The following is a 12,988-nucleotide window of genomic DNA, read 5'->3' on the forward strand; positions in this document are numbered from 1 at the left end:
ATATCTTTGAGGGATGTGAACTGCCTCATTAATCTCAGTGAGGTTTTAACTCAGAGATCCAATTATGAGAATTAAAATGTCAGCATTAACTGTCTCGCTGCTCTCAAAGCGGGTAAGAAAGGAGAAAAGGCCCATGCAATGAGCATCCGCACACTTTGCTGTGAGTGACATCACATTTTCGTGCCAGGCCGGGGGGGGGGTCTAGAGAGCACCCCAATCTGTCATCTCCAGAGGAACGGCGCCTGGCAGAACACAGCCGGGCACCCAGGCTCCATGGGCGAGCCCAGCAGGACATCCGAGCCCCGCCAAGCAGCGTAGCAAGCGTTGACATGGGCACAGCGTCCTGCGAGCGGCATCTGGCTCTGGCATCCCCACTGGGCGGAGCTAGGAAAAGCTCCACCCAGCGCTGAGCCCTCAGGAGGGGGCTGCCTGTCACGCTACAACGAAGCCAAACACGCTGAGGGTAACAGGCAAACGTGTGGGGGGGTGCCCGCTACAAAGAATCGTCCCCTTAGACTCCCCCTGGCGCTTTCTCAAGCCCGTGAGGCCCAGCACTGCACCTGCGCAACTGTCGCCCCCGTCGACGCACTGCGCCTGCGCAACTGTCGCCCCCGCCCCGTCGACGCAACCGCACTTGCGCAGTGAGTCTCCGTCGCCTCGGACCGTCGCTAGCTGACGTACATTGCGCCTGCGCAGTAAGTCTCCCCTTCCCCCCTCCCCTCGTAGCGGAAGTGGCTGGGGACTGGGAGCTCCAGTTCCGTCTCGGTGTTGTTCGCGCTGCACAAAATGGCGAAGATCGCCAAGACCCACGAAGGTGAGAAATGGAGCCACCCCCGCTCGGGTGCGCGCGCCTTGTTGCCCTCGTGCACCCTGTCGCCGGGCCCGGTTGACCGTGAGGGGAGCGGCGCAGGCCGCGGCAAGCGCTGGGTGGAGGAGCGGGCGAGTGGGCAGGGCCTGTGTGTAATGGCGTCTCTGCCTGCGTCTGTTCCAGGCCCCCCTCCCCCACCCCGGTCTGGCCTTGCCTGGCACCATCCGGGCCGCCCCGCCGCGGGAGAGCGGCGATGGGTTAGCGGCGGGCGCCGAGCGAGGAGAGCGGGGGTGGTGGACGCCGTAACATGGGGGCGGGCGCAGAGGGGCACGAAGGCGACGCGGGGGCTGGCGGGAGCGGCTGCGCTTCGTTTTCTGAAGGTGATGTCTGGCCCGCGAGCCCCCGGTCCGCCTCGGGTCGGAGCCCGGCTCTGTCCTGCTCAGTCGCCTTCCCGGCTCCGTGTAGAGGCGAGCCATGTGCGGATCCAGTCTGGATGTGATTCAATGACGGAAACTCCGCCTCGCTCCCCAGGCTCTCTCCGTGTTCCCATTCTCGTTGCCTTCCATTTAGAAATACAAACACGGGTTATTGTCTCCTACTGACTAAAAAGTGTGGTGGTATTCCCGCGTTACAGATGGCAAGTCCAGAAACACTTATTAAATACTGCATGTTATAATTTACTATCCTTCCACACCAGAGACTGGGAATTGGTAACACTAGTTGATCTTCTTGCGTAGTCTCTCTTTCGCTCGACCTCCTCCATATCAATAGTATTTATTTTGTAATAAAGTAGTTAATACTGGGTTGCTAGGGTGAATAGAGACACTTGTCACTTATAAAGTGCCCAAGTGTGACGTTCCTGAAATAGTTAGCCACTCTGCCCAAGTGAGGTTATACAGTAATCTGTCCTGATGAGAGCCCAATTCTATATGGTAGGAGCACCGTTGACTTAATTGAGGCTCTGAGTGGGTGTAAAAGGATCTCTTCAACCACAGTCAGTTGCAGGATTGGGCCCTTAATTTGTCATTATAGTAACTGCTGTTATAAAAGGTTTATTTGGGTTATTTGTAGCCAGATTCATTTCCCCAACTGAACATATGCAAAAACTGCCTTGCCACAATATGTCTGCAATACTTCCTACTCTTGAAACCGCTTTAAAGCTAATTGTGAGATAACTGATAGAACAAGGGCACTTAGTAGTCCACCACACATATAAACAATTTCTATTTGAATGCATCATACATGACTCAAATGGAGGGTGTTGATCTGCCAGGATTTGTCTGTACTACCAGACTTCATAACCATAATTTACTAGTGCAGCTCCACTGATGGTTGTGATGGTGGACCCTGTAATGTAGATAGGGTGCATATGTTACTACTGAATTATGTGCAAATGATGAATTAGTTACAAAGCTTTCTACTTCGGAGGAACTCCTGTGCACGAATGCTAGCTCTTGGGAGCTCTTAATAGTTCACAAGAGCTGCAGATCTAGTTCCAGTTTGGGAGACAAGGCACAGGAAAGCTTACATTATTTTGTCAGAGAAGCTCTCTTTTTCTAAAGTTTGCAATGAGTTTGTGCACTGTAGTATATATGACATTTATTCAGGTGAAGTGATCTTGCAATTTTTCCACCTTCCTCTGCAGCATGGGGTGCAGGTCATTTGTTGGGATTATCTGAGTAGATCTAATTTAATTAGTTCTTGGTCATTTCGGAGGCCTTGGGCATTGGTGCACCTCAATCCCTCCTGTCTGTCTGTCTGTGGGCTGTAATACCTTGGTCTAATTTCAGTTATTGGGAAAAGCAACAGAGGGTCCTGTGGCACCTTAAAGACTAACAGAAGTATTGGGAGCATAAGTTTTCGTGGGTAAGAACCTCACTTCTTCAGATGCAAGACAATTTTACAGATTCAGACTAACACGGCTACCCCTCTGATACTTGACAGTTATTGGGAGTAGTGTATGGATGCTGGGGTGATGTTGGTGGCCTATGAATGTACAGGATGTCAGACTGAATAATCTGATGATTCCTTTTGGCCTTAAACTCTATGACAGTGTGGCCATGTCTATGCTATGGGGACTATAGCAGCATGGTTACAGCACTGTCGCCATGCCAGCGTAGGTACACAGTGTAGATGTAGCGTACAGTGACGGAAGGGGGTTTTCTGTCACTTTAAGAATGCCACCTCTCTGCTGTGGGTTTGGTCAGCATAGGTACAGCACTCAGGGTTGTGGATTGTTCAAACCCCCGAGTACCGTAGGTGTGTCAACCTACATTTTAAGTATAGATAAGGCCTATCATTGTGCAGAGAATCTGAGTATTCTGTGGGTTGCCAGGGCCACTGAGTTTCTTTGGTGTCTTGTCTGTGCTACCAGACTTCATAACCATAATTTACCAAAAATGGTAACAATACAAATATAAATTCCAGTCTTGCAAGCATGCACATGCTTCATTTAACTAACTTCATACTCCATTGGCCTTAAAGGGACTATGGACTAAGCATGAGCATGTTTGCAGGGTTGGTTAGTCTAACGGCCAAGGTGTTAGCCTTGGATCACAAATGAATCAACATGAATAACCACATTCGTGTTTTGGAAAAACTTTTTGGTAGTGTGTTCAGTGTTACAACTGCAGAATGTTGTAGTATATAGCTATATGTTCCAAGAAGGGTGTCTGAGGAAAAAAAAATTATCATAAAGCAATTTTCCAGGGATCAGAACAGAGAAATTAACAGCTTCAAATTCTTAGTGTCAACTGGATAATTTAAAGGGAAGCTGTCAGGTATAATTATTTTGCTTATGTATGAGCATCTAAAGGGATTCGCTAGAAACAAAAGTGAAACTGAATAAGTGTGCTCAATGTCCAAACTAAGGCTTTGTCTATGTTATGGACCTTACAGAGGCACAGCTGTACCCCTGCCGTCATAATTAAACTACCCCTAATGAGCAGCATTAGCTGTGTTGGCAATTTTTTTTTTTTACAACCCCGACCAACAAAAGTTTTACCGACCAAAAAAAAAAAAAACTGGTAGTGTAGACAAAGTCTAACTAAAGTAGACAAAAAATAAACAGAGTGAATTGGGAAAAGTAAATTAAATTAAAAATATTTCTTTAATATAATATGTTAATACCGGGCCAGATTCTTATACCTTTTCTCACATTGAATAGTACCTTACTCCACAAGCAGTCAACTGAAGTAAATGGAGCTGTTTGTGGCATAAGGTACTACCAATGTGAATTCGGTTATCACATTTTTTGGAAAAAAAAGTGCTTTGTCTAAATTATTTTTAACTTGAAGATATCAGTTGTATTTGTAAAGACTCAGTGCTCAATACCTGTTTTTCTAGCTAAATCATACTCATGATACTATGCTTTGTTTAAATACTATGGTTTATAAAAGTTACAAAATAGGGTGAAATGCAGAAAAGGAAGAATTAATACTTTCATGTTGTCAGATATTATAATTTTCTTCAATATTAAAAGTGAAGAAAGAATTGGAATGCAGTTTTCTTTTGAGAAAAGTGTAGTTCCTCTTCAGACTTAAATTAACGATTCTATACATTTATATTAAGGTCCCAAATCAGTAAAGCACTTAAATAAATGTTTTGCTGAATCGGGCCTGAGATGATAATCATTTAATTTTGCCAGGATTTTTCAAGATAAATAGAAAGTCACCAAGCTCATTAACTGCCTTTAAATAAGCCTTTTAACTGATCTTAAACTAAAGTCTTTGCTGCCTAGCATAGTACTTTTAAAATATGCAATCATGCTACCTGTCTTTGATTTCCTACACTAAGCGGGGTTGTGTCTGATCAGGAGTTGTATGATGAGCTCTACAAAAAACACTTGCTGTAGCCTACCTCTGCCATGTTGATTGAGCTTTTCCTTTTAAAGGGGTGTCTTCACTAGACTGTCTTGCCACAAAACTTTCACTATTGCTACAACATGTTCAATTCTATTGGTGGTAGAACTGATAAGGCTCCAGAGGGTTGTTTTAAGCACTGTCACAGAAACTGATTTACACAACATAGTCCGTAAGACATGACAGATATTGATGCCTTGGTTATTTGAGTGATATCATGGTGTAACTGAACCACTGGTAATGATGGGAAACTTTTGTAGCCTGTTCCTGTTGAAAACAAACAGTTGTGTGGGTACACAAGGAATGCAGAATTGGGGCCTAAATCAATGCTGACCTTATACTAAGAGGCACTGTGGTGTTTTAGTTACTGTCTTTTTAGAAAGAGAGACTACTATTCTGCTGTGAAAAATACCACAAAAGTGGCATGGTGAGGTTCCATAGTCGTCGTATCTCAATGATTCCATATCAGATTTGCTCACAATTAAAATCCATTTTTCTATCCAGCAGCCCTGAAAACTGCACCTGAGCCCTCAGACTGGGTTCTTTAATTTTCACACATGGTAACCAGTTAAGGATTTGTCAGGTCAAATTATTCCCTCAGTTGCATATGTACAAAACATTCCATTGTAATGCCTACCATAATTTGACCTGCGGTGTTTTTTAATTATTAGTGACAGTGTGTGAGAGGAAAGAAATCCAGCTTTGATTTCCAATCTGATTTTGAGTTTGTAGAGCTGACAGATACAGTTAAAAAGATGTTTTTTTCTAAACTAAGCTGTTTTTAGGTGGAATCAGTGATCCACTATAAACCTGGAATCCTAAAAGGCCATTTTAGAGATACTTCAAAGTTAGCTTGATTTGACTCTGTGTTTCTATGTGGCCCAAGATTCCAGATTTTAAAATAAGTTTTACAAAACCTAATATTAGTAGCTTTTAATGAAAATAAAGTTTTAGACACCAGGTTGGGTCACAAATCCTGTAAAATTTTTAAAACTTAACAGTTTTTAATTTAGTTTTAAAAATTTTACAGGATTTGTGACCCAGCCTGGTGTCTAATGCAAGATAACTGGAAAATAAATCTGACAAATCCATTCATCCTGGAAAGTAGAAATGAAATGAAGAGTGATAATAAAGAACACAAATAGTGAAAGGTTTAAAAAAAACCCTTTCAGCTTTAATTATCCTAAGATGATATACCAGCTGATAGTGCTTCTTAAAAATTGATCATTAGACCACTTATGGTCATTACAAATGTTCATGGGATTTCTGCAAGTGTGGGGTATAAACCCAGTGTTCTGGTCAAGTATTGAGTTGTGTAATTGTTTGGCCTGCTGAAATTGCCTCCTCCAGTTTTGATCAGATAATGTCTTTCTCTATTGAAATGAAGTACAATAGGAGTACAAATACAGCCAGACGTTTTGTGGGGATTTCTGTCCTCTTTGCTGATGAATCCACATCTTTGCTATCACTGTGACGTATTTTGAGTAATTGTAATATTAAATTATAATTGCAAATTTAATTCTTGGTGTGGCATTATAAATGGCAGGCGCACACTATAATCCCATTTACAATTATAACCTCTAACAGTTCTAGGGACAAATAGTTTCTTATTTCTTGTTTGCTGGTTTGGTTGGGAATATAATGGAGTTGCACGTTTGAGTCTTTGGGAGGTAGTGAATGTCTGGCATTGTTATAGTTTTATTATAACTCTAGTTGATTTAGGGCCTGATCCTGCTTACATTGAAGATAGTGGCAAAGCTTCCATTCATTTCATTGGGAGGTGCCAGAGTGTGGGTATATATGCGATTAGTTTGTTGGGGCATCACTCAGAGGGCAGAGTTAAAGTTGCATGGACATGTACTATAACTCTGTATATCCTGCTTACCAGAAGTTTCAGTTTGCCGAACTTGAATTGCTGGAATGGCATGAGATACCACTGGGCAACCTTAACTCCGTGTTAACAAAGTCCTTTGTCAATTAATTTCTTAGGGTTTTTTTTTTTTTTTAACAGAAAAATGTTGGTAGGAGTTAGTGGTCATTTAGGCAGTTGTAATGTGTGTAGCTGAAATGCTACTTCTGCCAGGTAATGATAATACTTAGCTCTTATATAGCACTTTTCATCAGTAGATCTCAAAGAACTTTACCAAGGAGAAAAATATCATGATCTCCATTGCACAAATGGGGAAAGTGAGGCCCAGAGCAGTGAAGTGAGTTGGCCAAGGTGAGCCAGCATGCTAGTGGCAGAATGGGAATAGAACCCAGACTTTCTGAGTTCCAGTCCATTGTTCACCCCATAGGCCACATGGTTGCTATGTGATTCCTAAGTGCCCCACCCCCCATATACTTTGTTATAGTCAAGTGGGATAATGGTTGTACTTTGAAATGTTTGGAATGTAGGCTTACGGGGTCAGTGAGAAAAATCAGACATGGTTTATGTCTAAAAAAAACTTGATGGTTTTATTATATGCTAGTTACAGTAACTTCAACTGAGTTAGAGAAGACTGGTGTGTTTCCCTCCTGCCCTGGAAGGTACATCCCACCACTGCCATTTCTAGCTTACCCTCCCTTTGCTGTCCCATTAAGCCATTCACGGACCAGATGTGTACAAAAAACATTGGTAGAACCTGTGAACCTTAATACAAGCTGTTTTTTTCAGGTGGACTGTATCTCAGGAACCTCTTGCTCAAATGACCCAAAATTTGGATAACCAAGCCAAATTTCATGAGTAAACATGTGTATTTTAGATCACTTAGAATAATCACCCTTTAAACAGAAAAGTCTTCTCAATCTTAACAGCTGGAGAGGTGGTGCTCCACTGTAATATGTTATGAAACTAATCATCAGCGACTGCTTTGCTGTATCCAGTTTTCCAGCACAGGATAATCAAGAAAGAATAGGAGGCTCTGAGAAGTGTGAAGTAGTCTATTGATCTCAATGTTTTAGGTCTCAGGAGAGCACCCCATGGAGATGAATACAACCTGAAACAGTAGCTCTGAGGGGTGTGAACTTGTGTGTTCATCTGAGACCTTATCTACACTACCAATTTATGTCAACCTATATTACGTTGGCATACAGCTGCTGCAGTAATTAAATTGCTTTTGCATGCCCACACTATGCTCCTTGTGTCTAGGGTAACCAGATGTCCTGATATTAGGAACTTTGTCTTATATATGCAATTATATCCCTCGCCCTCTTGCCCTGGAAAAAAGTGTCCCAATTTTTCACACTTGCTATCTGGTCATCCTACTTGTGTCAGCGGTACACGTCCTCATTAGCACGTGCATCAGTGCAGATAGCAGTGTTTATTGGTAGCTATCACACTGTGCAATGTGCCACCATCTAGTGCAGGGTGTTTTGGGAAGGTTTTGCAATGCCTCATGGGGCCAAATGAGTCATGCAGGGGTGCTGGGAACATGATTTCAGCATCTCATAATACAATGTTCTATCCCATAATGTTTTGTGCCTCTTTTCAAAATCCCCGCAAACCTGCACATCCCTTCTCACTGTCTGCCATGTGTGTCAGAAGTATGGATCCTGCACAGCTCTACTATTCTGATGAGCACTGCGAGCATGGGGCACCTGATCTTGCAGTATTTGCAAAGCCACCAGAGGAGCTGCAGGGAACATGACGATTCCTTGGAGGCTAGATTGCTGTTGGACATAGAAAAAAACAATTCAAAGTTATTGGCAGTATTCACGGAGCAGCTGCAGATGGTGGAGCTCTGGTTGTGGACCTGGTAAACGAGCACCGACTGTTGGGTTTGCACTGTTATGCAGGTTTTGGATAAGGAGCAGTAGCTGCAGAATTTTCGGATACACAAGGCCACATTCCTGGATCTGTGTGCAGAGCCCTCCAGCAGTGACACCAAACTGAGAGCTGCACTGACAGAGGAGGAGCAAGTGGTGATTGCTCTGTGGGAACTTGCAGTGCCCGATTGCTACAGATCAGTCAAAGGACTGTGACGCTGGGCAATGTGCAGAAAATTATGGTTTTGCAGCAATGGGGTTTCCAAAATGCGGTGGAGCGATAGGGAGATGCATGCCATGCCATCTATTTTGGCCCTAGACCACCTTGCCACAGAGTACATCAACATTCTGTGGTAATGCAAGCATTAGTGGATCACTGGGGACACTTTGCAACATCAGTGTGGGCTGATCAGAGAAGGTGCATCTTTAAGAACACAGGTTCTGGTCAGAAAGCTGCAAGCAGGGACTTTCTTTCCAGATTGGTAGATTACCATTGGGGATGTTGAAATCCCAATAGTGATCCTGGGAGACATAGCCTACCCCTTACTCCCATGGCTCAGGAAGCTGTGCACCAGCTGCTTCAACAGTTCCAAGGAGTGCTTCAGTTACAGGCTCAGCAGATGCAGAATGACAGTTGAATGTGCCTTTGGCTGTTTGAAAGGTTGTTGGTGCTGTCTACTGACAAGATTGAAACTCAGTGAAAAAAAATCCCAATAGTTTTAGCTGCCTGCTGTGTCCTGCATAATATCTATGAAGCAAAGGGGGGAAAGTTGGTGCTGAGGGAGGAGGGAGGGAACATGAAGGTAGAATGGCTGTCTCCTGATTTTGAGCAGCTGGATACCAGAGGAGTAAGAAGAGCTCAGACTAGAGCTATTTGGTGTACTGAGGCTTTGGCTATGTCTACACTACGGTGGTAAATTGACCTACACTATGCAACTCCAGCTACATACCTTAGGTCGAATTACCGCGGGGTCTACACCACGGGGGTTGACAGGAGAAAATCTCCCGTTGACTTACCTTACTCTTCTTGTCGGGGGTAGAGTACAGGAGTTGACTGGAGAGTGATCTGTAGTCGATTTGGCGGGTCTTCACTAGACCCTCTAAATCGACGCCATTACATCAGTCTCAGAGCATCTAGGAGTCTAGTACAGGCCACCTAACCAGATGGAAGAGGTGAATGAGGCTTTTTTTAAACAACTAACAAAATCATCCATAGCCCAAGATTTGGTGGTGATGGGGGACTTCAACTATCCAAATATATGTTGGGAAAATAACACAGCGGGGCACAGACTATCCAACAAATTCTTGGACTGCATTGGAGACAACTTTTTATTTCAGAAGGTTGAAAAAGCTACTGGGGGGAAGCTGTTCTAGACTTGATTTTAACAAATAGGGAGGAACTCATTGAGAATTTGAAAGTAGAAGGCAGCTTGGGTGAAAGTGATCATGAAATCATAGAGTTTGCAATTCTAAGGAAGGCTAGAAGGGAGTACAGCAAAATAGAGACAATGGATTTCAGGAAGGTGGATTTTGGTAAGCTCAGAGAGCTGATAGGTAAGGTCCCATGGGAATCAAGACTGAGGGGAAAAACAACTGAGGAGAGTTGGCAATTTTTCAAAGGGACACTATTCAGGGCCCAAAAGCAAACTATTCCGCTGGTTAGGAAAGATAGAAAATGTGGCAAAAGACCACCTTGGCTTAACCACGAGATCTTGCATGATCTAAAAAATAAAAAGGAGTCATATAAAAAATGGAAACTAGGACAGATTACAAAGGATGAATATAGGCAAACAACACAGGAATGCAGGGGCAAGATTAGAAAGGCAAAGGCACAAAATGAGTTCAAACTAGCTACAGGAATAAAGGGAAACAAGAAGACTTTTTATCAATACATTAAAAGCAAGAGGAAGACCAAAGACAGGGTAGGCCCACTGCTCAATGAAGAGGGAGAAACAGTAACAGGAAACTTGGAAATGGCAGAGATACTTAATGACTTCTTTGTTTCGGTCTTCACCAAAAAGTCTAAAGAAATGCCTAACATAGTGAGTGCTAATGGGAAGGGGGTAGGTTTAGCAGATAAAATAAACAAAGAACAAGTTAAAATTCACATAGAAAAATTAGATGCCTGCAAGTCACCAGGGCCTGATGAAATGCATCCTAGAATACTCAAGGAGCTAATAGAGGAGGTATCTGAGCCTCTAGCTATTATCTTTGGAAAATCATGGAAGACGGGAGAGATTCCGGAAGACTGGAAAAGGGCAAATATAGTGCCCATCTATAAAAAGGGAAAGGAAATAAAAACAACCCAGGACACTACAGACCAGTTAGTTTTTCTGTGCCAGGGAAGATAATGGAGCAAGTAATTAAGGAAATCATCTGCAAACACTTGGAAGGTGGTAAGGTGGTAGGGAATAGCCAGCATGGATCTGTAAAGAACAAATCGTTTCAAACCAATCTGATAGCTTTCTTTGATAGGATAATGAGTCTTGTGGATAAGGGAGAAGCTGTGGATGTGGTATACCTAGACTTTAGTAAGGCATTTGATATGGTCTCGCATGATATTCCTATCGATAAGCTAGGCAAATACAACTTAGATGGGGCTACTATAAGGTGGGTGCATAACTGGCTGGATAACTGTACTCAGAAAGTTGTTATTAATGGTTCCCAATCCTGCTGGAAAGGCATAACAAGTGGGGTTCCGCAGGGGTCTGTTTTGGGACCAGCTCTGTTCAATATCTTAATTAACGACTGAGATTTTGGCATAGAAAGTATGCTTATTAAGTTTGCGGACGGTACCAAACTGGGAGGGATTGCAACTGCTTTGGAGGACAGGGTCATAATTCAAAATGATCTGGACAAATTGGAGAAATGGTCTGAGGTAAACAGGATGAAGTTTAACAAAGACAAATGCAAAGTGCTCCACTTAGGAAGGAAAAATCAGTTTCACACATACAGAATGGGAAGAGACTGTCTAGGAAGGAGTACGGCAGAAAGAGATCTAGGGGTTATAGTGGACCACAAGCTAAATATGAGTCAACAGTGTGATGCTGTTGCAAAAAAAGCAAACGTGATTCTGGGATGTATTAACAGGTGTTTTGTGAGCAAGGCACGAGAAGTCATTCTTCCACTCTACTCTGCGCTGGTTAGGCCTCAACTGGAATATTGTGTCCAGTTCTGGGCACCACATATCAAGAAAGATGTGGAAAAATTGGAGCGGGTCCAGAGAAGAGCAACAAGCATGATTAAAGGTCTTGAGAACATGACCTATGAAAGAAGACTGAAAGAATTGGGTTTGTTTAGTTTGGAAAAGAGAAGACTGAGAGGGGACATGATAGCAGTTTTCAGGTGTCTAAAAGGGTGTCATAAGGAGGAGGGAGAAAACTTGTTCACCTTAGTCTCTAAGGATAGAACAAGAAGCAATGGGCTTAAACTGCAGCAAGGAAGGTTTAGGTTGGACATTAGGAGAAAGTTTCTGTCAGGGTGGTTAAACACTGGAATAAATTGCCTAAGGAGGTTTGAGATATATCTCTGGAGATATTTAAGAGTAGGTTAGATAAATGTCTATCAGGGATGGTCTAGACAGTATTTGGTCCTGCCATGAGGGCAGGGGACTGGACTCGATGACCTCTCGAGGTCCCTTCCAGTCCTAGAATCTATGAATCTATCCCCGCGGTAGTGTAGACCTGCCCTTCGAAAGACCACTTCATTAATGAGCTCCAGTAATGTGTGCTACTGTAGTGCGCTCTGCCTGGCATTGCTCTTTTGCACCCTGGTATGAACCTTGTGATGAGTGCTGTCTGTATAGTAATATAACATTGTAAATGCACCTAATACTGTTGTCTGTGAATGATGCCTACCCAGCATATGTTGTGAACTAATAAAGATTAAGTTTCCAAAAATAGACTTTTATTCCATACCCATGCAAACAGATACATTTATAGCTGAATAAAAATAAATAATGGGAAATGGGTTAGTGAGTGTCATTCACTAGCTAAGATAAATGTTGAACAGTTGAGGCCATTTTAGGCATGATTAGAACTTTGGTTTAATCCTTAGGTCTGCTCAAAAAGAATTGAAAATGTGTCAATCTTAAGAACAGACTTGGGGTAGGCTGTATCTCAGGAACCCCGCAAATTTGGCTCACTTACCCAAACCCATGCCCTTCTGTGGCACACCAAATTGCAAGGCATGCAGATTTTAGAGAATTTAGAAGAGTTTACCTTTAGACAGAAAGGAGGTCTTAACTATAGCTCCACTGTAATTATTCATGAAGTAACTTTACACGTGGATTCCAGTTATAATTATCTGAATTGAATAATTTATTAGAAGGGTTCTGATTATATTAACCAATTAAGAAACGTTTGTATGAATACATTACATGCATTGAGGAATAGGATTTTCAATGCATGCAGTTTCTGCTGTCCAAATTTAAATTAGATTGCAAAATAAATATGGAAAATAATTTCCCCCAGAATATTTAGCAGAACAAAGAAAATAATGTTAGCACTAGTTGTTATAAACGAGGATAGGATTTTGTCACAGATATTTTTAGTAAAAGTCATGGACAGGTCAC

At 42.7% G+C, this 12,988-nt stretch overlaps 1 protein-coding gene across 3 annotated transcripts in view; it reads left to right on the top strand.

Moving 5' to 3' along the window:
• The first annotated feature begins 716 nt into the window (after positions 1-716).
• SF3B1 (splicing factor 3b subunit 1) overlaps positions 717-12,988 on the top strand; it is a 41,570-nt gene continuing 29,298 nt past the window's right edge. For all 3 annotated transcript variants that reach the window (XM_054043787.1, XM_054043790.1, XM_054043791.1), the window contains exon 1: positions 717-814. In XM_054043787.1, coding sequence (XP_053899762.1) covers positions 787-814 — 28 coding nt within the window. In that variant the 5' untranslated portion in view covers positions 717-786. The remainder of the gene's footprint in view (positions 815-12,988) is intronic.

This window comes from Malaclemys terrapin, chromosome 11 (genome assembly GCF_027887155.1).
Source record: "Malaclemys terrapin pileata isolate rMalTer1 chromosome 11, rMalTer1.hap1, whole genome shotgun sequence".
Lineage (NCBI taxonomy): Eukaryota > Metazoa > Chordata > Testudines > Emydidae > Malaclemys > Malaclemys terrapin.